The sequence below is a fragment of the Mus pahari genome, chromosome 11 (genome assembly GCF_900095145.1).
Source record: "Mus pahari chromosome 11, PAHARI_EIJ_v1.1, whole genome shotgun sequence".
Lineage (NCBI taxonomy): Eukaryota > Metazoa > Chordata > Mammalia > Rodentia > Muridae > Mus > Mus pahari.
Genome location: NC_034600.1, coordinates 70,495,232 through 70,522,518, shown reverse-complemented (window position 1 = coordinate 70,522,518; position 27,287 = coordinate 70,495,232). Strand labels below are relative to the sequence as shown.

At 44.9% G+C, this 27,287-nt stretch overlaps 1 protein-coding gene across 1 annotated transcript in view; it reads right to left on the bottom strand.

Moving 5' to 3' along the window:
* The window catches only part of Myo10 (myosin X), a 193,209-nt gene that overhangs the window by 68,988 nt on the left and 96,934 nt on the right, over positions 1-27,287 (bottom strand). The window contains exons 5-19 of the mRNA XM_021208651.2: positions 23,057-23,191; positions 21,381-21,505; positions 20,316-20,329; positions 20,112-20,196; positions 19,016-19,119; positions 13,524-13,653; positions 11,410-11,528; positions 9,742-9,888; positions 9,457-9,557; positions 9,296-9,362; positions 8,569-8,661; positions 8,109-8,177; positions 6,194-6,276; positions 2,757-2,865; positions 777-857 (exon numbers count right to left, since the gene is read on the bottom strand). Coding sequence (XP_021064310.1) covers positions 777-857; positions 2,757-2,865; positions 6,194-6,276; positions 8,109-8,177; positions 8,569-8,661; positions 9,296-9,362; positions 9,457-9,557; positions 9,742-9,888; positions 11,410-11,528; positions 13,524-13,653; positions 19,016-19,119; positions 20,112-20,196; positions 20,316-20,329; positions 21,381-21,505; positions 23,057-23,191 — 1,462 coding nt within the window. The remainder of the gene's footprint in view (positions 1-776; positions 858-2,756; positions 2,866-6,193; positions 6,277-8,108; positions 8,178-8,568; positions 8,662-9,295; positions 9,363-9,456; positions 9,558-9,741; positions 9,889-11,409; positions 11,529-13,523; positions 13,654-19,015; positions 19,120-20,111; positions 20,197-20,315; positions 20,330-21,380; positions 21,506-23,056; positions 23,192-27,287) is intronic.

Here is a 27,287-nt window from a genome sequence, read left to right as displayed (position 1 = left end):
TCAGAAAAAAACAAAACCACACACACACACACACACACACACACACACACACACACACACACACGGTAAGCTTTCCACTCAGCTTTGAATCCAGTAACTACTCTCACTTAATATCCCATTTCTAAGCTATCTTGTAATTAAAGTACTTAAAATAGGCCCAGAGAGAGTGAGTTCAGTGGTTAAGAACAATTGCTGGGCCACGGTATGCATTCTCAGCACCATTATGGAAGCTCACAACCATATATAGCTCCAGTTCCAAGGGATCTGACGCCCTCTTCTGATCGCTGAGAGAGTCAGACACTTATGCGGTGTACAGACATCCATGTAGGCAAAGCATCCATACACATAAAATATAATTTTTAAATTTAAAATATAAAGTACTTAAAACACATTGTTTCTCAGTTTGTAACCTTCTCACAGCATTTAACAATAAAGCTAAAAAAAAACTTTAAAAAAAACCTAGCTACAACAGAAAAACATACTAAATAGTTCTTTCTTTGCTGCATTTTTTGGAGCTGGATCCAAGCCCTTTAAACAGAAAAGCAAAGCAACAGCAGAACATGTTGGCGTCACAACTGGCTCCTTTCCAGGGAGGGTCTCCTACGTCCCAACGTCATCGCTGACGTCACAAGCTGACTCACAGACGCAGAGGATGAAGGGTTACCCACTTACTGTCGAGTTAGTGCCATATCCGTTTCCAACCATCTCTAAGGAAAGGACTCTGGAGAAACCAAACCTATGGGGGAGGGCCCAGGCTGGCCCTTCAGAAGCCTTACCTTCTGTGTGTTTGGCTTGATGCATCTGACAAAGAAGGGATTTGAGGAGCTCAGTGTTGCCATTAAGGAGTGCAGGGAGTCCTGGGGGGAGGAGGAGGACACATGGGTTTAGTCAGAACAAAAGAAAAAGCAATAAAAATCAGAGGAATAAGAGGTTTTGATGAAATGATCTCATGATGACGTAAAACAAGACAAAGATCTCACTTAAATATTTAGAGTGAAGAGCTTGACACACACAGGGCCAACTCAAGTCATCCCTCTGTGGGGCACAGAGGATAGCTTTACTTCCCCAAATCTCAGTCCCCTCATCTATACAATGGAGAGTGGCGTTAACTCACAGGGTGATGTGGGAGTAGGCCCAACAATGGATGCAAAGTGGTTGGCCCAGTGCCTGGCTCAGAATAAGAAAGTGGTAGCTGGGAGCTGGCGCCACCACATCTGCCCTGTGCAAAGGCTGCCCTTCAATGCCAAGTTGTCACACCCCCAGGACTGCCAGCTATGCTGACATGTGACACTCCTCCCCCCCCCAAATCACCAGCAGCTCATCCCTTGCCTCACAGGGCGGATCTTATCAGCATCTGCTGACTTACAAGATGCAATGGCCCCTTCAGCCAGAATTTTCACTTAAGGGGAAACAGATAATTAAATGTGGGGGCAGAGGTCTTCATAGGCTGCACCTCCAAATGACAAAGAAAGCTTACACATCCACAGTGCCAGTGTGCTTTATTTCACTCAGACTTGGGTAACTGGAATCACTGCTATTTGGGTAAAAATGATCAACATTCCCAGATATGACAGTTATGAGATATATAATATATCCCCAGGTTATAGTTATGGCATATATATATATATATATATATATATATATATATATATACACACACATATATATTCACAGGTATAGTTATGATATATATAATATTATATTCATATTAATATATTATATTATATATCATAAAGTATCTTTTCTTGTACATATAGTGGATATATATAGGAGATATATGAATATATATATGAAAAAGATCAATCTTCAAACATGGGAAGAAATACCCTATTTTCACATGAAAATTTAAATACAATAATAATGTCTCAGGAAGGCAAAATAAAAATAAGCCTTCTTAAGAAGACCAACTATATTGGGTGGTGGTGGCGCACGCCTTTAATCCCAGCACTTGGGAGGCAGAGGCAGGAGGATTTCTGAGTTCGAGGCCAGCCTGGTCTACAGAGTGAGTTCCAGGATAGCCAGGTCTACACAGAGAAACCCTGTCTCACACGCCCCCACCATCACCACCACCAAAAGACCAACTATTTCAACAGCTTAGCATTAAGTAGCTTTCCCCTTATTTATTTAAAAGACATTTTTATGTATCATGCAAAAATACATATATTGATATATTTATGCATACTGTACATTTAAATATATACATTTAAAGTATTTCAGTGTTCTACAAATTCTTCTATACATATATAGTCTATACATGTATCTGTTTTATAGATATCATAAGTATCCCAGGTACTTCTTATGGTAAAGTATCAAGACAATAAGCCACTAAATACATTGTTGTCAATATTAAAGTCCACACATATGAGCTCTTGCAAGTCTACAAGGTCCTTCCCATCTTGTCTCTCAAAACAAAAGTAAGACTTGAAGTAATAAAATATTTCTATTTTAATCACCTTGGTAATTATGAGGTTGTTAGACCACTAGAAGGAAAGAACAGCAGAAATTATTTTGTTCATTTAATTTATAAAAATCTCAAAGCACGTCTAAGTATTCATGCGTGTGCCTTTCTTTTTAAATGTTGGAAATTGAACGATGGTCCTTAAGCATGATTGAAAAAACCCAGCAAGTACTCTAATGTGTGTTATAACAGAAACAGGGTTCAGTCTCTCATCCGCCTCATGTCCACCTGCCTCCTGCCTCACTTCTGCTAGATCCCACGAATGGTAGATTCCTGCAAGCCCGTGGCTCAGACTGACCTTGAACTGCGAGCTGACAGTGGGCCGCCGGTGTTTGCTTCCGCATTTCAAGGTGTCCTGGTTGTTGCGGCTGGAGACATGTTCAAAGAGGTCATAGATGAAGTCGAACCTGTGGGAAGGAAGCACAGACTGTGAGGTGTGCACACGTGACCGTCAGGTACCTGGTCACTGTAATTACAGTGTAGTTCTACAATGATAAAGTAATACACTGGGGCCTGAAGAGCTGTGAGAAGATACAAAGACTCAGTGGGGCCTGACAGGGGGGGCCACACGCCTTTATTCCCAGTACTCGGGAGGCAGAGGCTCCTGGATCTCTGAGTTCAAGGCCAGCCTGGGCTATGGAGCTTGTTCCAGGACACCCTGGAACAGACAGAGAAACCCTATCTTGGAAAACAAAATAAATCCAAAACCCCTAAAAAAGAAAGAAAGAGAGATGACCTGGGCAGGGGTCTCACTGAGGGATAGGCTGGAGATCCATCTAAGCCCCTACAGCCCTCCTCCACTTCCTCGTCTGCACCAGCCCATACAGGAGATTCTTCGGGTGGGGTGGGGGAACGGGTTCCAGGGCCGCTCATAGAAACCAGCACCCCAAATGCTCAGGTCCCTTGTTTATAATTGCCCACTGTTTGCACAGAGCCAACATACATTTCCCCACACACCTTAAGCCACGTCTAGATTACTTACAGTAACCGCACAAAGGACAGTCCCCCTAAATAGATCCTAAGTATTACTGAGGGAGGCGGTCCTCAGCCTTCCTGATGCTGTCACCTCTGAGCACAGTTGCTCATGTTGTGGTGACCCCTAACCACAAAATCATTTTTGATGCTATTTCAAAGCTGTAATTTTTTTATTGTTTTTATTTTTTTATTTATTATTATTTTCTTTATTTACATTTCAAATGCTATCCTGAAAGTTCCCTATACCCTACCCCCGCCCCTGCTCCCCTACCCACCCACTCCCACTATTTGGCCCTGGCCTTCCCCTGTGCTGGGTCATATAGTTTGCAAGACCCAGGGGCCTCTCTTCCCAATGATGGCCGATTAGGCCATCTTCAGCTACATATGCAGCTAGAGAGACGAGCTCAGGGGGTACTGGTTAGTTCATATTGTTGTTCCACCTACAGGGTTGCAGCCCCCTTCAGCTCCTTGGGTATTTTCTCTAGCTCCTCCATTGGGGGCCCTGTGTTCCATCCAATAGCTGACTGTGAGCATCCATTTGTGTTTGCCAGGCACTGTCATAGCCTCACAAGAGGCCGCTATATCAGGGTCCCTTCAGCAGAATCTTGCTGGCATGTGCATTAGTGTCTGGGTTTGGTGGCTGATGATGGGATGGATTCCGGATGGGGTAGTCTCTGGATAGTCCATCCTTTCATCTTTCAAAGCTGTAATTTTGCTACTGTTACAAACTCTAATGTAAGTATCTGTGTTTTCCGATGGTCTTGGGTGACCCCTGTGAAATGGTCATTCAACCTCCAAAGGGGTTACCACCCACAGTTTGAGAAGCACTGGTTTAGAAATAACAGTGAGACAGAAGTCTGTACATGTTCAGCACAGCCACCAGCTTTGTTTCTGTTTTATTTCTAACACAGATTTTCAATCAATAGTTGGTCAGCTCTACGGACAAATTCACAGATGCAGAGCTGGTGTGTGATGTCCACTGTGCACGGTGGTGAAGGTTCCATCTGACACGTGTTGGGACAGTGCTAGTAGGAACAACATCCAGGTGGACACAGGTTCAAATCCTGCCTCTTCTACTTCGCAGCTACATCACAAATACGAAATGCCCATCCCTCTCTCTAGGCCTCAGATGGCTCATCTCGAACGATGGGAGGAATTTTAGAATTTGTTCTCTGGTTCCAAAGCAAGAATAAAATGAAGATGTGGCGTAGGCCAGAGGCACAGTGCCTGGGCCGTGGCCAGGAGTCTGCAGCTCTATGACAGCAGCGAGTGAATTTATTAAACCATCACCACTATTGATAAAGTAAAAGGCTTTCCGATAACTCATCATCTGCCTAGCACTGTGGACAGACACTACTAGCTATAAAGCTGGGCATGCTGCTGGTGCCACCGCCACCACGCCACGGGGAAAGACACAAGGGCCATCCATACACCAACTGTATCCTCAAGGTGGAGACCATAGGATTCCTCCCTGGGCCTCGAAGAAGTTTGTGCTTCTGCCTGGGGCTGCTCCTCACCCCAACTGCTTTAAACTCTTAGAGAACAGCTTGCGTTCCATTAAAAGGTCAAAGCTGTCAAAGGTGAAAGAGAAGTAGGCTCCCCCATTTGCAAAGGGGAACCCGGGCTGCTGCTGCAAAGTCTCCCCTTTCACACTAGATCAGCTTGTGATCCCTGTGAGCAGCTCTTCCTCCTACAGCTTTCCATGGCAACAAAAGGCCGCCACTTAACATCAACAGGCGGCTTGTATTTAAATGTATCCTGTCGATGCTAACAGCTGAGACAGCCTTGTCAGGTAACATGCTGTGGCATTTTCCAGCATCCTGCGTTTTCTGCCGGTCTGAAAAACTCATCTACAAATAGAAGTAGCTGAGAATAGTTTAAGCAGTGCCTTTTCACGGGGTAGAACAGAAGTGTAAAGATCAAGCGCTTTGGATTCGGAGCCCAGCCTGGCTCCTCTCACCCTGTCCATAGCTGGCTAAATGACAAGGTGACCACCTGGCATTTACGCTCCCGAGAAACAGCACAGCTTTTCAACAATTGTCTACTTCCTTCCGCAGCCATTAAAAGTTATTTCTGTATATATTCATGCTATATCCCCAAAGGTTTGAAAAGCCCACAAGGAAGGGCTTTGTCTCAAATCCTGTCTCTTTTACCAAGTCGCTGGACAATAGAGAACTTCCTGCCTTAGTAGATGCAAATAGCTAAACTAATCGTTAAAATTTTCTGTTCTCCTTAACTCCTGATTCCATGGTGTGAACTTACAATTGCTGAATGAATAACTGACTAATACCTTAATAATTCCGGTTGCATTAACACTTGCTTAATTTTCTTGACACCTCACCATGATGAGAAACAGGATCCTATAAAAACCATACCTGAAATTAAAACAGCTCAGTGACCATAGTGTGGGCAAGCAGGCTGGCCTGGTCAAAATCAGGTACCTGGTAGGTAAGCTTAGCCTCTGGCCATCAGCGGTGGCCACCATAGTGGCTTCCTCTCAGCAAATCGCTGACCTGCTCCCTGCCTATGGTTCCTCAACAGCGTAACCAAATAGATAGAGAGTAGTATCCATCTCATGGGCTTCTTGTTTCTGCCTCACTCTGGGCACTCCTTGCTTCTATATTCTATCCCTTAGGCCACTGGAGAAGGAGGTAAGTCATTTGCTTCTACAACAGCAGTCTGTTCTCTACTCACAAATACGGATATCTGCACATGGAGCAGTGTGCTTGCTAATGACTTCACGGAGGAGAAATCACATACCTGCTTTCCCTGAGCAGGTTGAGAAGGTCATCTCTGAATGTGTCTCTGTTTTTTTCCAAGATGCCTCGGACATCATACTGCACCTAATTTAAAAACGGAATACGAGAAAATGTCGAACTCTTAATAAACTACGTGCAAGTTAGGATCTACCAGGTTTTGTGAGGACCAAGTAAGCAAACATCAATAAACATCCTGTTCTTGCATCCATCCATCTATCTGTCTGTCTGTGGTCCATCCGTCCATCCATCCATCTATCATCTCTCTATATCTATCCATCAATCAATCTATCTATCAATCAATCTATCCATCCTGTTCTTGCATCTATCTATCATCTATCTATCATCCATCCATCAATCATCTATCTATATCTATCCATCTATCATCTATTATCAATCTATCTATCCTGCTCTTATATCTATCATCTAGCTATCCATCCATCCATCCATCCTGTTTTTGCATCTATCTATCTATCTATCTATCTATCTATCTATCTATCTATCTATCTATCTATCTATCTATCCTGTTCTTACATCTATCTATCTATCTATCTATCTATCTATCTATCTATCTATCTATCTATCTAATCTATCCTGTTCTTACATTTATCTATCTATCTATCTATCTATCTATCTATCTATCTATCTATCTATCTATCTANATCTATCTATCTATCTATCTAATCTATCCTGTTCTTACATTTATCTATCTATCTATCTATCTATCTATCTATCTATCTATCTATCTATCTATCTATCTACCTACCTACCTACCTACCTATCCTGTTCTTCTTTCTTTCTATCTATCTATCTATCTATCTATCTATCTATCTATCTATCTATCTATCTATCTATCTATCTATCTATCTACCTATCCTGTTCTTACATCTACTTATCTATCTATCTATCTATCTATCTATCTATCTATCTATCTATCTATCTATCTATCTATACTGTTTTTACATCTATGTATGTATGCATGTATGTACGTATGCATGCATGCATATATGCATGAATGTATGTATACATGTGTTGGTCTCGTGCAGCACAGACTGACCTCACACTTACCTCTATAGGCAAGAATGACCTTGAATTTCTGACTGTGGATGAATCTCCCAGAAAGAAGGCAATGTACCTGCTTGGCCTTTCTACACAGGCTAAGTAGAACTTTAATGACTGGGAAGAGTTTGCAGTGTTAAAGGTAGGGGGCCTACCTAATTACTAATTGTCTTGGACTATCTTGGCCTCTTTTTTTTTTTACTTCGAGACAGGGTTTCTCTGTATAGCCCTGGCTGTCTTGAAATTCACTCTGTAGACCAGGCTGGCCTCAAACTCAGAAACCTGCCTGCCTCTGCCTCCCAAGTGCTGGGATTAAAGACGTGTGCCACCATTGCTTGGCTTCTTGGCTTCCTGAATAGTCATTATTCTCCTCTCTGTGTAACCTAATGTCCTTGTGACTATCCCATGAAACGTTTTGGGATGCAGCCATTAAAGAGACCACTAGTTTCCACCAAGAAGAGGGCTTAAGAATGTCCTCTGAGGCCCGCAGCAGAGGCTTTCTGCTTTCCTTGCTATACCTCCCTACCTGGGGCTCTCATCCATGTATCTGAAGAGGGTCTCTATGACCTTCTTGTTGTGGTACTATAAAACATCATGACACTGTTACTATATTAGAACATTATGCTTGGGGTTCCTAGGTATGATCATGCATATTTGACTTAAAAGTTCCTCTTTACCCGCTGAGGGGAGAGTTGTATTTTGTCATTTCTATGGCCTTTACCTTCTGACCTTTCTGCTTCTGCTACCCATGCCTGGTGCATGTGGTATTTGGTACCAAACCAAGGGGTTTTTGTATTTCTAGTCAGTGCACTGGCAACTAAGCCACATCCCCAGCCCTCAACATCTTAAGAGGAAATTACCTCTCCAGCATAGTGCTTCACTCCGAAACTGTTGACTGCAACACGGGGTTTCACATAAAAGTGGTTGTTCTAATGTAGAAAAACAAAAACATAAAAGCTTTATTTTACTCCTTGATTTTCTTCTGACTTCTAGAAAAATCCACACTTAACACAAGGCAACCTCTGCAAAGCTAGGCGAATATCACCCTGGCAAGGGAAGACCTCCAAACCATTGCTCTCAACTCTCACAATAGGTTGAACAGTTCGGTTCCCACTTATGGAATAAATAAACCTGGCTGGGCATACTCCGGGCAGCTACACCAAAGCGAACTTTTTTCAATATAGGTCTGGTAAGTAAGGGAGGGGGCAAACTCCAGGTTAAGAGACAGAGAACATTGATGTGGGAGGCATAGAAGAGGGCTCGTCATCTTCATGCTCTCATCAAAACCAAAAAACCAAGGGCCGGCGGAGTTTGACATACAGCATGCTGACTGTGTAACTTCTCCAACAAAGTGCTGTCTGTGGCTTGAGGAAAATGGCTCTCTTCATTGATCAAGGCAAGGAGGCCAAGTTTCTACAGGGAATAGACAACGATTGAATGAATTAAGGGTGGAATGTCTTGTCTTTTAAACCACTTCAGAGTGCCAACCCACTCCATCTCCTAGCAAGTCAATACTTAAAAGAGAAACTTCACTGCCGTTTCAAGGGCTTAAAAGACTCAGAACGGTACAGCACAGAGAAGAGCAATGAACTTCTACATAGGCCTTTTCAAAGATGGGAGCCACTGAAACGTTATGGTTAAACTTTTACAACTGGCCAGTCTGCCAGTCTACAAGGCTTTGTTGGCACTTAGGACCTTAGAGAGGCTAGTGTTCTCTCTCTCTCTCTCTCTCTCTCTCTCTCTCTCTCTCTCTCTCTCTCTCTCTCTNCTCTCTCTCTCTCTTTCTCTCTCTCTCTCTCTCTCACACACACACACACACACACTCTAAAATACTGAGTTCAATGAGACAATAGGCTGGAAGCAGCCAAGTGGTTACATTCAACCTCATGGTGCACTGGCGTTCACGTTTCCAAATGGCCCATTGTGTTCTCCACATTCTCATCTTTGATGTGCATGTTTGCACAAGTTATTTTGTTCCCATAAACGCCAACCCGCCCAGCTGGGCTCCCTGGGGACTGTGAACATTCATTCTCCAGTTACCCATTACCTTCTCGATCAGGTCTAGACATTCCCCATTGTCTATCCAGTCGATATCTTCCCACACCAATCCCTCCCTGCGGGAAGAAGGGAAGGCCACATGAAATCAAGGTTTGCTTACTGATTTTTTAAAAAACAATTTGTTTTTGGAGTGGACTGTCATGTGCTTACCTGCTATATTCTAGTTGTTCTAAGGAAAAAATGTGTTTGTTGAAGTATTCCTGAAGCTTCTCGTTTGCATAGTTGATATTGAACTGCTCAAAGTGGTTAACCTAAGGGTGGGATAAGGGAGTAAGTTCTTCAGGGCCCCTAAGAATACATAGAAAAACGACAAAGGGGCAGGAGAGAAGAGAAGTGTGCAGGGAAAGCCATCCATGGCTGCTTTAAGAAACGTGTGGAAGAGCAGCTTCTGAACAGGAGGCGCCTGCCTGTCCTGCTCCCTGCGCGCGTGCGTACCTCGAAGTTTTCAAATCCGAAGATGTCAAGGATGCCGATGGACTTGAAGTCGTCTTTGCCTTTGATCCGGCTGTTGATCTTCTTGATCACCCACTCAAAGCAGCGAGCATACAGTGCCATGGCCAATGAGTCTCTGCTATCTACGGCCTGGAAGGGGAAAGGCGGCCATGGCATAAGGCATAACCAACCGGCCCATCCCGCCCCACTGTGGGAAGGACTAGGTTCCCGGGGCTGAGTGAATCAATGTCTTCCAGGGAAAGAAAAGAAGGGTCAGACCCACTTATTGCCTTGACAGACCCATTCATAAAGACCTGCCTTCCGAACTTAACTTCACATGTCCAGTAACAGGAGGGACTCCAAGTCTATATACTGGATGTGTGTGTGTGTATGTATGTATTAAGTATGTATATATATACATACATATATATGCCTTTGCATAGTTGACATTGAATGTATATATATATATATATATATATATATATATATATATAACATATATTATTTAGGTTTATATTAAAATTAGGTTTAAAATATTGAAACCTAGTTTTAAAATTATATATTTCTTAATTTTTTTACTCATAAAGGTTCTTTTCCTTATGGGATAACAGATTAGGGGCTGGACAGATAGATCAGTGGTTAAGAGCACTGACTGTTCTTCTGATGGTCCTGAGTTCAAGTCCCAACAAACACATAATGATTTCTAATGATCTCATAATCATCCGTAATGAGATCTGACGTCCTCTTCTGGTGCATCAGAGGACAGCTACAATGTACTTACATATAATAATAAATAAATCTTTTGGGCTGGAGCAAGCAGAGGTCCTGAGTTCAATTCCCAGCAACCACATGATGTCTTACAACCATCTTTACATCTCAATACAAGGGAGGCAGAGGCGAGCATTCAAGGCCTGCCTGGTTGACATAAAGCATGCCAGGTCAGCCAGGGCTACATAGTGAGAAGCTATCTCAAAAAGAAAAAAAGAAGATAGATAAATCAGAAAGGGCGGGCGATACGGCTCGGTGGGGACAGCTGTCTGAACACCAAGCCCGACAATCCTGGTGTCAATTCCCAGAAACTCCCACAGTGCATCCTCTGCTTCCCACACGGGGGCGCACGGCACGCCCACAAACAGACAATTGTAAGAGCAACCGAGAAGGAAGATTAAGGGGGCTCGCTAAGGGTTAGCAGAGGCAAAGAACAGTAACAGCGAGGTAACAGTACAATGAGGATGTAACCTTCACGGCTCACTTTAACTGAGTGCTGACTCCATAGCAGACGCTAAGTACTTACATCAAGTATTTGGTTTAGTATTATTATTTTTTAATTCTCATAAGAGTCCTATGAATTAGGTATAACTATCCTTGGCTTACAGAAGAGGGAACTGAGGCACAGTGAGCACATTTCCCAAGAACAGACAACCTTATGTGGAAGGATTAGTGCACAGCCTCAGCCAGCCCGTATCAGACCTGAGCTCATCAGAGCTTTGCTGCCCCATCACTTACAAAACAATTTCCCCTATTTCCCAAACTTGGGTATCTTTTCTACTTGGCCTATGAGCCAGTCATCTGGATGGCTCGCTGGGATCACATGTGCACAGTGAAGTCATAGAAAGCCCCCCGGCTGTCTTTGAGGCAAGTGTCAAAGGCACTGAGGGCAGGAGGCCATACCTGCTGGACGCTGAGAGGCGTCAGGATTTCTTCTCCCCTGAGGAACATGGATCTCTGGGTCAGTGCGTCTGTGAGCTGCGTTGGGTCCAGCCCAAGCAACTCTGCAGACCTACCCAAAGCTGAAAGTGAAGAAGGCACAGGTGAACTCACAGTCCCTCAAACACACCGGATGCTGGACCTCAGCTGGCTTCAAATCTAGCCACACACAGCCACACAAAAAGCGGAGGATGGTCTCGAACTCTTGAGGCAGACATGAAGGACACATCTCATGTAGTAATGGTTTCTGCCTGTAGCAACTTTCTTTAATGCCCTACATCATAAAAGACAGCTAGATTCTCAGTCTCTTTCGGAAGCTTAGAGATTTTTAAGTGTGTGTATGTATGTGCACTTGTCTGTCTGTCACCTCTGTGAGTACAGGTGCCTGGAGAGGCTGGCAGGTTGTGATCCTCCTACTGTGGGTTCCAGGACTCAAACCTGGGTCCTCTGCAAGAGCAGCAAGCACTCCTAACTGTTGAGTCATTTCTCGAGCCCCCAAATGGCTTGTATCAGCTTTTGAATTCAGTTTGGTAAGATGTTCTGTGATCCTCTGTGATGAGCAAAGTCACTTGAGGCTACCGTGAAAACAGTCTCAGAGCTCTTCAGCATCTCAAGGTCATAGGCCATCACTTTGCCCAGGCACTGAGTCCTTCTGCTTTATTACAGAAAACCATAGAAGGTCATAATTCTGGGAACAACTGATCTCGTGGTACCCAAATTCAATCAATGGATACATCTACAATACAATTCAGAGCAAGTGCTTTATTGGCTGAGCAGCCACAATCCCTCTCAGATAATAAATAAATGTTTTCTGTTTCTTGGGGTTTCTTTTGTTGCTAAGAGACGGTCCGTCTTATGCTTGGTTGCCTGGCTTGGCAGTAGCCTTGCTCTGTAGCCTAGATCACTGGCAACTCACCATCTGCCCATGTGCTGGCATCAGGCCTGTACTACCACCCCTAAGCCCACTGCATAGCTTTTAATGCAGTAAATATGAACAAACATTACCCACATATACAAAGGTTCTGTTCCGAGAGACAGAGAGACACACAGAGAGATAGAGAAACACAGAGGGACACAGAAACGCGCGCACACACACACACACACACACACACACACACACACACAGAGAGAGAGAGAGAGAGAGAGAGAGAGAGAGAGAGAGAGAGAGAGAGAGGGGTGACTGCACATTTAATGATGCAGTGCACTGCCTGAGGATACCAGAAGAGGGCGCCAGCTCCTCTAGAAACAGAGTGCAAACACAGGTCCTCTCCAAAAGCCACCTGTCTCTCACTCAATTTCTAAGCCATTTCTCCCTCTTTAACCCTAAACAAAGGCTTTTTAGGCTCCTAAGACATTGATAGAAACTACATGAGAATCAAACACAATAAACATTGAAACATTGACCAGGGGAAACCAGGCTCCTGGAGAGATATTTTGACCCCCAAACACACAGTATCCAATTTCTGCAACTAGATTTATTGGTTCTATCAGATACCATCTCAAAAACTGTATTATATATAAATTATGTATAAAAATAATATATATGTATATATTTAATGTACTTCAGCTGACATTTTATATGTTTAAGGTAAAGGCAGTCGCAGTGCAAATGGATAACTAGCAGGAGGCACAGCTTCCGGCAGGGCTAGGAAACCCGCTGTATAACTCTGAAAACCAAGGCAAAGCTCGACAGCACCCGACTCCACCCTTTTCCTGTATCAAACACTTGCTGCTCATATGTCTACTTACTTGGCCCATTTTCCTTCTTAGTAAGAACAAGAACAGACCCCAACCCCGGGTCTGGAACCTTGGACTCTTGCCCCGACACCTGACATCACACAGGAGGAGCTCCACAGCTCCTGAGCTGGACATAAGTGCTTAGCATGCCTGAGGGGTAAGACCTGGGGTTCAAGCCCCAGTACCAAAGGATGGGGGAATCTGTAGCTCTATTCTAGGTGCCAGAAAACCTTCTGTAAAAGACTGGGTTGTCAATTTTCTGGGTCTAGTCTTTTATGAAAGCACTGAAGGGGAGACAGGGTTGGTGGTCAGGGGTGGGTGGGGGTCAGCCATCACCTCACCTGTTTTGAAGGAAATCTGTGCCCCTCCAGCAGTGATAAACTCTATGTTGCCGAGATGCAGTATTCCCGCCAGCAACCTCAAAACTTCCCGAACTTCCTCCTTGCTGAATTGCATGACTTCCATTGCCGTCTAGAAGAAAAGGAAAACCCGTCCATGACTAAGTTACATTAAGGTACAGTTCTAAAGACGAGAAGAATAAAAAATTGATGGATGACCACTGACTTTAGCAATGTCCCATGTCCAAGAAAAAAGAAATCAGAAATGAAGACTGCCTTCAATACACGGCCACACGTCTGTGACACAGCCAGCCTCGTGCTTATGTTACTGAGCAGCATAGGAATCACTGACGTCACAACACCAGCAAGATGCTTCTCGCCTCCGATATTAAAGCGCGACAAACACTGCTGTCTTCATAGAAACCGGAGTGGCAGGGGACATGCAGAAACAACAGGTACTTTGAATGCGGTGTGTTAAGTAATGCCACATTATGTTTTACATATGTTATATGAAACTATTTCATGGATGACACTAGCTTATGTTGATTGGAGGCGGTAAGAATCAAAGTGGGGTTCTCTGTGTCAGGTTGTCACTGGCTAAAGTCAGAATGGCAGCAAGGAGGGACTCTGCCTGACAAGAAGAATTTCTGCAGAAGTGCTGGCCCGCACCAGTCCTCACAGGAAGTACTACAAGGCTCTCCGTCTGCTACCCACACACTGCCTCCTCCATAGACTTGCTGTGGCTCCCTGCAGAAGGGATCATTAATTCAAACACACCCCTGATCTCCACTTTGAAAACTTCGCTGTGCTTCAGTACCCTCAGCTAGGAAGCTGACAGACTCCCTCTGCAGGGCCATTCCAGAATGGCCACCCTCTTTCCCCCCCAGAATCTCTTTCACTTATTCTGCTTTCGTCGGTTTTGGAGGCCAGGGTCCCGTGTGTGGCACAGGCTGGCTTGGACCTTGATGTACAGGGAAAGATGGCCTTGATTTCCTAATCCTCCTGCCTCAACCTCCTCATAGAAATCTAGGTGAGTGCCACCACACATGGTTTCCGTGGTGCAGTACTGAGCTCAGGGCTCTGTGTAGCCTGACAAAGATGCTACCTCATCAGCTGTTCTCCAGGTCAACAGGTCCCAAGTTTTCCAAGATTTAAAGAGGAAAAAAAAAAAAAAAAAGCTTGTTTGAAAAAAGTAATACAGTCTGACTCATGTAGCATGAACTTACACACACACACACACACACACACACACACACACACACACACACACACACACATACACAGAGCCACGCACCACTCAAAACCCCTGTGTACACGCACTGAGTCCTATGAGGTCTAGAAATCTTAGCAGTGGTCCACAGCCAAGGATGCTGAACATGTGTGTAGTGTTTGGGAAGTCAGAGAACCAAACAGACCATTATGCATCAAAGTCCTTGCTACTTCACACACATCCGTGAGCCCCCATCCTGGGGGGCCAGATGGAGGCAGTAAAATAAATTAGTTTTTACTTCTGACTTGAAATAGCTTTCAACTAGCTTTCAGCCGAAAAATTTATGGTGCAATTTTGAAGGCTATACTAAAGCTGGCTATGACACTGAGCATACACTCATTGTCTGCAGTCCATGGAAAAGCAGGTGCCCTTCCAAACAATAATCATGTAATCATTAAGAAGATCATACGTACCTTATGAAAACACAGCATTCACAAGATGGCATAGAACAAAATAAAATCGTAGAATTGTGCCATGTAAAGTAACACTCTGAAACATTTATTGTTTTGGCATTTGTCTCCACTTCTAATTGCCGTTAAGTATATGATTTATAAAATAATTTCTTTTTTAAAAAGGGGAATCTATATGAGTAGTGCCTATTCCTGTCTCCTGCCCTCCTCGTTTGTTTGTTTGTTTGTTTTCTGGTTTTTTGAGACAAGGTTTCTCTATATAGCCCTGGCTGTCCTGGAACTCACTTTGTAGACCAGGCTGGCCTCGAACTCAGAAATCCGCCTGCCTCTGCCTCCCAAGTGCTGGGATTAAAGGCATGCGCCACCACACCCGGCTCCCTCCTCGTTTCTTACATAAGCAGGAGTCTTAGCTATGTGTCTAATAAATTACCTTAAATACCAATCCCTAATTTTCATAAGTTTGAGAGGAGTGAAACCTTGCTATTTCCAGGAAGGAAGATATTTCCTCCTCCTCTGTCAAAGTTGGACTTTTATTTATATATTTTTAAAGCCTTGCTTAGAACTCTCAAGAATAAAACTAAATGATTAAATAATAGGAAAATGTCACATTTGGGATGTTAGTAAAATCACCTAACATTTTTATTAATACTTATGGAGGGCTAAAACTAGTAAGTAGTTATATATTGAATATTTACAGATCTCTTCAGGGATATCCATAAAGAGAATGTGCAACTAGAATATATTAGTCAGGAACATTATGTCAACTTCATATATAACTTTTCCTGCCTTTTAACGTGATATATCATATTTGTCATAAGATCAGATTTCAAATGCCAACACTTGTTACTTCAATGTAACTGTAAATCTGAAACACTGGCATTAAGAAAGACAAACTGTCTGAACTGACTTGGGGCCAACAGAATGGAACTGTTTTGTGTGGGGAAATGATGCCCCTAGAAGAGCGGCCAGCACCCAACACCCTCCCAGGCCATGCTCCCTGGTGGTTGTGGCTCTCCAGGAGTGGGGCCTGCAGCAAGGCTAAACTAGATAATTACCTGTCTATAACAACAGTATCTTTTAATAACAAATGATTTTTCTTCAGCTTCCAGAAATGGGCATAAACACAAGAAGAAACTCCCAAGGCCAGCCAGCTCTTTCCCCTGATTCCTCAAGAATAAGGAGGGTTGCTAATTTCAACACATGCTTCTTCAATTGGGAGAGAAAAGAAGGGTTTTCTGTGGCAAAGTGTGAGGCCAGAAAAGAATGAAGGGACAACTTAAACCCCAGTTCTTTCTGGGGCTCTAGTGCCAGGAGTCCCAGGATATAAAAAAGCTCTAGCTCTGCATTTAAAACTGTGCGGTTTTTGCATGGGACCCATGTCATTCTGAATACTTTACTTATAGGCAAGTTTTTGTTTTGTATCCCAGGCTGGCCTTGCGCTCACTAAGCAGCCCAGGTTGGCCTCAAATTTTCATCAGTCACCACGCCTCAGCCTCCTCAATGCTGAGATCACAGGCATTTGTCACTGTGCCTGGCCTTCACTACCTCTAGATTACCAGACACAGGGCATGCGCTACATAAACAGCAGTTCTGATGCTGCACAGGTTTTGTAGATGCGACCTTCTTTCTCTTCTTTAGAAGTATTGTCTGAAGTTGGTTACCTTTGGCAATGCAGGACTCAGAGATCTGGGGTTAATATGACATTTTAAAAGAAGATGTCACAAAATCCAGCTTTCTCTCACTAGTGCCCCACAGCGACTGAGAGATAACTGTGCTTTAAGCTGTCGTTCTTCATCCTGTTCTGGCCTCACACATTTCCCAGTACAAAGCCGTCTGCCTTCTAGGTTCCTAGACCCCTCCCCTCCGAGGTATACACACAGAGTGTTCTCTTCTGGGGGTGCCAGACACAAAGCCCTGACCTTGTGTGTGTGGAGCCCCAGGTTTGATCCTGATAACCGAGGACAGATAAAATAGTGACAGTCGGTGTTAGAGATGGAACAGACGGAGACAGAGACACAGATGGACCACACTGCACTGCTCTGGACATTTGTGTGGCCTTGAACAGAGATGCAGAAGGAAAGATAATCACATCACTGCCTCGTCTGCTTTGAATTTCATTTCCCCCCCTTTCTGCTTTCCTTTTTTTTTTTTTTGTTTTTTTTTGTTTTTTTTTTGAGACAGGATCTAACTCTGTATATTAGGCTGACTTTACACTCAGGGCAAGCCTCCTGCATCAGAGTCCCAAGTACTAGGATTGCAGGCATTATTAGCCACATTTCCAGTGTGAGTTCAGTTTCCAACTTCAATCCAGATTATATACATGGGATGAGGAGAATTTATGTGCGATTGATAGACGTTTTGAAATCACACGGTATTTGTGTGTCACCTGCTGGGTAGAAGTTCCCTGAACTGTGTAGGATACTACTGTTGCCCTTGGTTACATACCAGCACTGGATGTGGAGACCTTATTGATGAAGACACCACACACTGAATGATCAGAGAGTTCCTGACCTTTGAATGACTTAAAAAGACAAGTCTAAAGTGTCTGGGAAGCAGGAAGACCTGGCTGGTGGCTCAGTCTGGGATCTGTGTACTCACACACCAGTTCTGTAATGTGTAGGTTAAGGGCAGGCTGTTCATCAGCTCTGCAGCCTCCCAGAAGATGCCATTCTCATGAGCTGCATGGCCATTAGGAGCAGAGCTAAATCCATGTAATGTCTGAGCATCCCTTGGTATGCACAGGGACTGGCTCCAGGCTCCCCTGTAGGCATTACAGTCTGAGAATGTTCAAATACCTCATAAATACGTGCAAATGCCTATGTACATCCTCTATATACCTTATCTCCAAATTACTTATAGTGCCCAATACAGTATATATACATAACCGTTACACTGTATTGTTTAGGAAACAGCAACAGGAAAAAAAGGCCCGAATATATTGAGTACATTTAACCACATGAAAAACATGCTTTCCCTCTGCTGACACTTAAGTATGAGACCGTGAGCAGTGGATAGACGGGGATGCACGCACTTGTGTCTGCTATATTTATACATGATTAGATATAGATACATGACTCAACCCTGGACACACTGTACTCTAAAGCGGAGGACTCTGAAAGACACTGAGCCCACCACGTGACCTCCAGCCATAATCAGACAGATAAGCTGTTCGCAGCGTACGCTGACCAGACTTATTCAATGCAAGTCACACTGTCCTGAGGCATTGTGAAACTGAGGGACACTAGCAACTGTTGCCACCGTGAGTCAGACTCCAGATCACCACCGCCCATGTAATCAGAACTAGTTCCAGCTAAGAGGCTGCAGGAACACTATTACAAGCCAGCGGTTACCTTGTCCCACAGCTAAGGGAACTATTTTTCAAAAGAAACCCTACCTACAGACTCAAAATGGGAGAGCTATGGCTGAGGGGGGGGGCAAGGCCTGAGGCTCAAAACTGGCTGAGAGTGGGTAGGGCAAGGCCTGGGGCTCTGTCGGTCTTGTTTTTAGGAGTGGAGGGCACTGACTCTGAACACGCTGTTCCAAGTGAGCCACACCTCTGTCCTGACTGACGCAGCAGTCACCCACCGTGTCTGAAGGACACCTAGGATTCCCCTCCAGCCCAGAAAGCAGGCTTCACTCTGACTTACAGGAAAAGAAATAACTGTTCTCAGGCGTTCTTTCAAATGTAGTCACTTCTGTTTTCCTTACCAAAAAAACAAACAAACAAAAATAACAAAAAAAAACATTTTTGTTTTTTTTAAGAACAAAAAATGAAATTCCTAATCTTATTAGAAAATTTTTAAAAATTAACTTACGATAACTTGTCTGAAGGATTCCTGGTCACTGATTGTCTTGTCGTTTGTGCACCCAGATTGATTCAAGTAATGGTAGTTTTCTGGCAAAGATAAATAAAATTCTTCTACAGAAAGACAAAGAAAGATGCGACATCAGTGCCCTGCTGGTATAACTGGTGAAGTTCAGAAGATGCCACTGTAATTTACCTGAGTACACTGGAGACTATTCTGGTTTTAATAACGAGAGCACACACACAATTCTATACTCCAAATGACCACACGCTAAGATGCTGGTAGAGCTACTTTTTAGAAATCCCAGGGAAATGAAAACAACTTCATTAAATTAAGCAGAACCATAGAAAACCAATGAATAAGGCTCTTGCTTTATTGCTTTCTTCTAAAAGCCAAACATTTAGGGTTAGGGATGGTTAAGTGGAAAAGGACTTGCTTAAGACATAGAAGCTCTCGGCCCACCCTCTAGTAGGACAATAAAAGAAAATAAGCACAAACTTGGAAGTGAGTTTCACTTAGGTGTGTTTTAAAAGTATAACCATCGCCTAAGGAGATGGCTCAGTGGTTAAGAGTACCGGCTGCTCTTCCAGAGGTCCTGAGTTCAATTCCCAGCAACCACATGGTGGCTCCCAACCCTCTGCAGCTGCACTTCCAAGGAACTGCACCCTCAAGTGTCAGCACCCTCAAACACCAATGCACACAAAGCAAAAATAAACGATTAAAACCAAAGTCATGTGGGGTGGTGAGTTTGTATTGCCAGAGCTCGCTGGCCAACCAGCAAAGACTCAGTGGCAAACTTCAGGTTCAGTGAGAGATCCTATCTCAGAGATGCCTCTGACATCACCTTCTAGCCTCTATGCACAAACATGGGAGCTCACTAGTTTACATGCGCACATACCAAAATACAGACACAGGTCTATGTAGAGAGAAACACAGACACACACACACAGACACACACAGAGACAGACAGAAATAAAGCCGCTTGCATTACATTATATATTTCTCACAAATATCCACTGCATTCAAAGTGTACTAAGATTACAAATAGTTTGAGGTTTCTCTGCTGCTAGTGTCCCCGTCTCTGCTGAAGTTGCTCGTCACTCACCTCGCTCTCCCTGGTCCAGCCCTGCCAGCAGTGCATAGAATATGTGATAATTCCTCTCCCCAGGATTCTGCCTCACTACTCGGTTCTGTGAGGAGAAACCAGATTTATAGATACATATATATTTTTTAAAAAATGTTTTTACCACTTAATACAAACAATTTCTGGAAACGGTCATTATAGGAAAACTGGATCATGACTACTTACTTTTTCTAATAAATCTTCATTCGAGAAGTAATGGACGGTCAAGGAAGAAAACAGGTACTGGGGGTATGGGGGTGGGGGAGGGGAGCTGTGTGCTGCTCTGGTCGCTTGAGTGGTGGCTCACTCATCTGTCTGCGTTGCTGCTACTGGTCACCTAAATCCAGTCCCAATGTCATGGTGCCCAACCAAACAGCCAGTGCTCAGTGACAGCTCCAGGGCAGTCATGGCTTGAATGTAGCCCCAAGGGGCCATGGGGAAGAGCCCTCACACAAGGTGGGGCCCAAGAGAAGGTGGCTAGGTCATGGTTACTATAGTTGTGCCCTCGCTGATCTTACAAGCACTGTAAGCTTCTTGAGACTAGATAGTCAAGAGTGGAGTCCACCCACCCACGTTCTCTCTTCCTCTAACTCCCTGGCATGTGATCTCTCACGCATGCCCCCTCTAGGATGCTAACCAACACGCTACAATGGAGCAAGATGGCTTGTACCAGAGCTGGAATACATAACTTATTAATATCTTAGCTTAAACTCTGACCTAAGAAAAAGCTGCTTTTATGTTTATTTTTTATTGGTTTGTTTGTTTATTTATTTATATTTCTCTAGACAGAGTTTCTGTGTACAGCCCTGGTTGTCCTGGCACTCACTTTGTAGACCAGGCTAGCCTCAAACTCAAGAGACCTGTCTGCCTCTGCCTCCCAAGTGCTGGGACTAAAGGCGTGTATCACTACCACCTGGCTTAAGGCTATTTTTTTTTTTTTAAAGGCAAAACTCGATAGAAACTATTTTTTTTCTATCAAGTATCCAGTCAGACATTACATTATAGCAACAGATATCAGAAAATAAGTGATGAATCTAGACTTTGGACATAATCTGAGACATTTCCAAAGGAAAAATGATCATTTACCTTGTAAAGTAACTAACAGGCCAGATACAATAATATTAAAAAGAAAAGAACCCCTGAACTAGAGAAACAAGTATTTCACACTCTTTTGGGGTCCTTACAATAAGAGATTAAAGTTTTCACTGTGAGGGCCAAATGCAGAGATAGCCATGAAACGAAGCAGGATACAATCTACAATTCTTCCACCCTGAATATTTCCCTGCTGGCAGATGTTCAGCTGAACAAACTTCCCGAAGCGACTGGAGTTGTTGTTGTATACTGTCTTCGCATTGCCAAATGCTTCCATGATCGGGCTGTGGACAGAGGACAAGAGGGCATCACTCAGAGCAAATGCTAATACACACAAATGGAAGGAATCTGCAGCCCAGGGAAGGCCCAGCCTGACTCTGTTTATTTAAAGAAGAGTCGGCTTTTCTAAACACTTGCTGAAATGGGCTTTTCCTGAACATACCCTAGAATGAGACTAAGATGGTTAGCTCTGCTGGGAGAGGAAGCTGCTGCACAGCTAACGGGACCACATGGCTCAGCTCTGCACAAATGAACTTGGCTACCGCAGTGCTGGGGAGATGCACAGAAGAGACCCTCATCTTGGATCTGAAAAGCCCTGGATGCTGGGCCTTCCACATGTTTGCACCATGGCCTGGAGATCTCCCAGATCTTCTCCAGCTGTTAAACGGAGTCAGGCTAGACCAATGGTGTGACAGGCAGGGTCATAAAGGGCTAGATGCTGTTGTCAGTTTTCAGAGCATGCGGTCCCTGCTGAAACTACTCAGTGCTGCTTCTGTTGTCTAAAAGTTGCCAGAAAAAGCACACGGGAGCATGGCAGGGTCCCAAGGAAATTATTTATGAAGAACGCTGGAGGAGCCGGGTGAAGAACTCTGAAAATGGAGGGTGATGACCCTTGCTACTGAGCTACAGGCTGGAAGCAGGGTTAAAAACTAAAGGCATATATACTTAAGTGTAATTTGTGTGTATGCAGGTGAGTGTGTGTGTGTGTGTGTGTGTGTGTGTGTGTATGCATGGTACTTTCGACCTTGAAAACGCTAAGCAAGCATTTTACCACTGTGCTGCATCTCCAACTGAAACCAAACCAAACCAAAACTGCAGGATATTAAACTAGGCTGCAGTTTGCTGACCCCAGGACAGCTCTCTGCATCCGTCCTCTGTAATGTCTCTCTTGGTACAACCTGACAAGGCGCCAGTCAGACACCAGATAAGTCTATAGATGATACTCAGCCACACAGCCTTCTGTCAGTTCATGTCAGGACCATGGCTGGGCACTGCTGATCTTGTCCCAGGTGAGGCTGTGCAAATGCCCTGGGCTTACACCGACAGTGCGTTTGTCTGAATGCCACAGCAACTGGGTTAGTGTGTGTCTGAGAGCTTCCATCAGCAGCTGCAGTCAGTCTGCTTCTTAGAACCTATAATGGCCCAACCGGGAAGGGAGGGAGGGAGGGAGGATGGATGAACCAGGAGATGCTTCTGCCCAAGCAGATGCTGCTGAAGGTGCAGAAAGTGCTGGGTCCATGTCAAGACCATTTCAATTTTGGGAGGGGCAGGAGGGGCAATGGTGGGGGGAGGGGAGGCAAAGGCTCACTATATCACCCTTCCTAGCATGGAGCCCTCTAGGCACACCTGGCCTTGAATTCACAGAGATTTGCCTGCCTCTGCCTCCCCTGTGCTTGGATGAAAGGTTCGAAGCTGAGATCTCTTAATGAGATCCTAACAGGCAAGCTGGAAGAGGAACAAACTGACTAATTTTAGCTATTCAGCTCCAGAAGGAAAGCCTGAAGAAGCTTTTTGCCCTTTGGCCGGGGAGGGAGGCAAGGCGATGTGCTCGCTACCTGCTTTGGAGGATGGCTTGCTCGACGCTGGATGTCTTTTCCTGCAGGCCCAGGTCCAAAGACTGCTGGCTGATGACGGACAGGAACTTGAGGATCAGCTTGGTGCTTTCCGTTTTCCCGGCCCCGCTTTCCCCACTGAAACACAAAACACACAAGGGTTGGTTTCTAAAGAAAGATGTAGTCTCGAAACAACTAGCTTTGCCCAAGGCACTACACTCCCTAAAACAAGTCGCCATTGACAACGGGGAGAAGGGAGGTCCAAATCCCTATGGCTGGACCAGGAGGAGGGCTGCGGGGCTAAGGGTACCTGCCACCAAGCCCGATGACCTGACTTTACTCTTAAACACACATGATACAAAGAAAAAACAGACGCCCACAGGTCCCCCTGACCTCCACAAGTTCACTACAGCCTGCATGCCCTCCTTTGACACTCAAACGAGAAATTCAATTTTAAAACTGCCCGTTGCTTTCATTTGCAGGGAAGCAGAGGCCCTTTCTCCTGCAGGCTGGTCCCCCTCCTATATGCTGCTTCTTATGCAAGACTCAGGAGACAGACGGATGGCACTGTTCAAATAAGGGGAGTCCTGCACAGGCAAGAATCTTTACTTTGTCTTGTTCCCGAGCCATGTCCCTATCTCTAACAGCACCCGCTGAGGTGGGTACCCGCTGGGTGTGTGTTAAATGAATGGGCACAGTCACAGTACTTTGGGGGAAACAATGAGCATAAGAAGGAGACCGCCAGTGTTCAGAAGGATGAAGCCCGCACTACACGACGAGCCTCCCAGCTATCCTGAGACAGAAACAGGCAAGAACGGGCCGAGTGCCTGGCTCAGAGCTCAACGCAAGGGTCTGATTCCAGAGTCCCATGGATGTCTTGCACTTAGAAGCTGGTTACAGAAAGTGGACAAGGCACTTCAGACAGAGGGGACTGATGGGAGGCGCAAAGGATGCCTCAGCTATGACGTCTACCAAGTATGAGGCCGGCAGAGAAAACAGGAGCATTCTGGGTAAGATATGATGGAGCAAAAGCAAGAAGGTAGTCTAACAACCTCAGAACTGTCCTGTCTGATGCTTGAGATGGTGGAGTGAGTGAGTCAAGCCAGTCTGGACTGAGCTCTCTGTTCTCCCCAACAGGAATCATCCTGAGTCAGGACGTAACAGTCCTTTTGACATACCTGGCCTGGGCACAGACCAGTGCTGAGTGTACGGCTGGCACCGATGTCACACAAGACTGAGTAGAGTCCAAGCTAGGAGAGGAGGGTTTGAGGAGACAGCCAAATGGCTACTTACGTGTTGATAAGTACACTGGCAAGTATTGCTCATTGGACAAAAAAAAAAAAAAAAAAAAAAAAAAAAAAAAAAAAAAAGGCAGGGCCTCAATTTTGATTCCCAGTACTGCACAAGCCAGGTATGGTTGTGCATGCACGCAGGAATATCAGATGTGCAAAGTCATCCTTGCCTACCTAGCAAGGCTGACGCTACATAAGACCTTGACTAGAAACAAAAGTCAATAGAAACTAACTGGGAACATTCCCTGATTGAAATAGATGAGGCTTCTTAAACCCAAGGTCTCATCCTTTGACACCGAGGTAGAAGTTCAGTCACAGGGCTGTGGAGGTACCAGCGAGCTTTCCAGCGTGATGAGCTGGATGCAGGCAACAGTTTCCACATCTGTCAAGTCACCTCGCTGGATACATAAAATTAGCTCACTTGACTTGATAATTTTACTTTACATTGGAGAGAGCAAAACAAATCTACTTCTAAGACAGAGTGGCTTCCAGACCTCAGCCTTGGGAGGGTTGTGAATTCTAGGGCAGTTGGAGAATTGTGAGAGGAAGGGTCTATTTAGGGGAGAAAGTGAGGGGGGCTCAGAACCCAACCCAGGATGTGAGATATCGGGGTACCTGAGGACTTGGAGAAGCTGCTCAGGTGGCACTGGGAGAGCAGGAAAACTCTGGGGGGTGGGGGGAGAAGGGAAGAGAGAAGAGAAAGTAGGGTCAGAGGAGAAACACCATACAGACCCCGAGTTAAGGAAGAGAGTGAGACAGTTGGGGAGGAAATCAGGGTGGCTTATTTAAGTCATGGAACCAAATGTGCACACCCTCCCCTCCCCAAACATGTAACAGCTGGAGACTTTTGAGTGATTATGCCTAATTATCATAAAACGAAATCCAAGTGTCAGGGGCAGTGAGGCTGGAAAGAACCGGGAGCAGTGTGCTCTTTAATCAGGAAGGAGGCAGGCAAACACCAGCAGGAGATGGTGCTGGCATGCACTGACTCTCCACGCACGCACGGGGATGCTTGGGGTGTTAGCAGGACAGATGGGAGCTGGCTGGCCATGTTCTAGATCTACAGTGTCTGGTTCTTACATTCCACCTTCCTGCTTGTGAATACACTTCCCACTCAACCGCACCCCTCCCATCTGTTTCACGCTGGGGTGGTTTCCCTGCAGGGGCTGGACAGGGCTGAGAAGCTGAGACACTGGTGAGCCAATCACAGAACCTAGGACATAGGCTCTTCGGCCTTTCTGTTTGCATCTGCTGATAAAGCATGCCCTCCCTATGAATCAGATTCCAAAACAACACAGTTTTCTTAAAATATAAATCAGCTCAAACCTAATTTCTATCATTTCCTAGTGGATAGCTAACTAAAGGGGCATCTCTAAGATCTAAAAGATTATGTCCAAAGGTCTTAGCAAGTGAAAGCAGTCCTTACTTCATGGCTTCTGCAGGAAGCAGCACTTGGTTGGAGCAGAGGCTAAAGTTCAAATCTCTGTCGCCGGTCACTCACCAGGTCTGAGCCTTATTTCTCCACAGACGAGGCTTCTCCGAGCTTCTCTGGGATTTATAATGAGCTGAACTTTCTCCACAAATTCTGGTCCCGTTCCAGACGGTCCTCACCCATAAGCATGTTCTTCACCCCCTTCTTACCGTAAGTCACAGACCATGTCCTCTGTCACATGGTCTCTGCCTAACCGAACACCCAGCCCTGGCTCAGCACCCAGTTCAAGAAACAAAGAAGATCAAGAACCCGGTTACATTTATACCATCCCATAATATAAAAGGCACAGTTAAGAAATGGCTCCAAACACAAAGCAAGCAAAGACCCTGAGCGCTTCCTCTGAGTCGCTCATCCTTTGATTGGCAGTTAAGGCTGGCTGCCTACCACATATTGTCCTGGTATGAAACAGCACAGACAAGTTAGCCTTAGCTTTTTACCCAGGACAGAAGTTATGGGCACTGTTTAAGACTGAGCTCGGCACTGGGCCCTGAAAGAAGGACTAGGGTATACCAAAATGGAGTCACTGGAGCCAAGCGCTGCACAGACAGACTGAAGCCTTGAGGAAGCACATGGACCCCAGGTCTGACTTGGTTTTCCTGAAAGCAGGAAACTCCAGTCTGTCTGGGTCAATCTGAGAAGGAAGTTCCTCCACTGCAACCCTGGCAACGGTAGCCAGGAGTCGGCCAGTCAGTGTGGTTGTCCCGTCATGTCCCCTGCTCTCTTGACTTCCTCTGTTCTGCTATGTCCCAGGAAGAAGCTCACTCTGCTTAATGGCTTGGAAGTTGCCTCAACACCTAAACCATGACCAGGAGTCGGGAGTCAGTGGCACCTACAAGTACATTTGCTGTGACTTTTGTCACTTTACACTGCTCTGCATCTCGACAGTTCACTCACATTCAAAGAGATCACAACAAACTAATCTCTCTCTACACACACACACACACACACACACACATACACACACACAGTGGTAGATCTCAAACATACAGACACATACATTTTAGAAAATTTAATTAATAAAAACAAAAGACAGTTTTAGAGCAGAACACTCTTGAAATGGCACAGAATGGAAGCCTAAAGGCCTGGCATCGCCACGCCCAGCTGGGAATTTCAGCCAAGGCTGAACTGCTAGGTTTTAAATTTACTTGATAATGTGGAGAGCTAGAAAGAGAATATTCTCCGATTTTAATGCCAAGAAGGCGAGAGAATGCTGTGAGACTAGCAAGGCACACTGCATCCACCAGGGGGCAGATCAGGCCCGGGGAAACCAAACAGATGCTCAGATCCAGCAACTTAGCTTTAAACTGCCTTGTTTTCTTAATTCCAACATCTTCCATAAAGAAATGGGAGAGACGGGAGAGGGGGATAGCAGGGCAGGAGAGGGGGATAGCAGGGCAGGAGAGGGGGATAGCAGGGCAGGAGAGGGGGATAGCAGGGCAGGAGAGGGGGA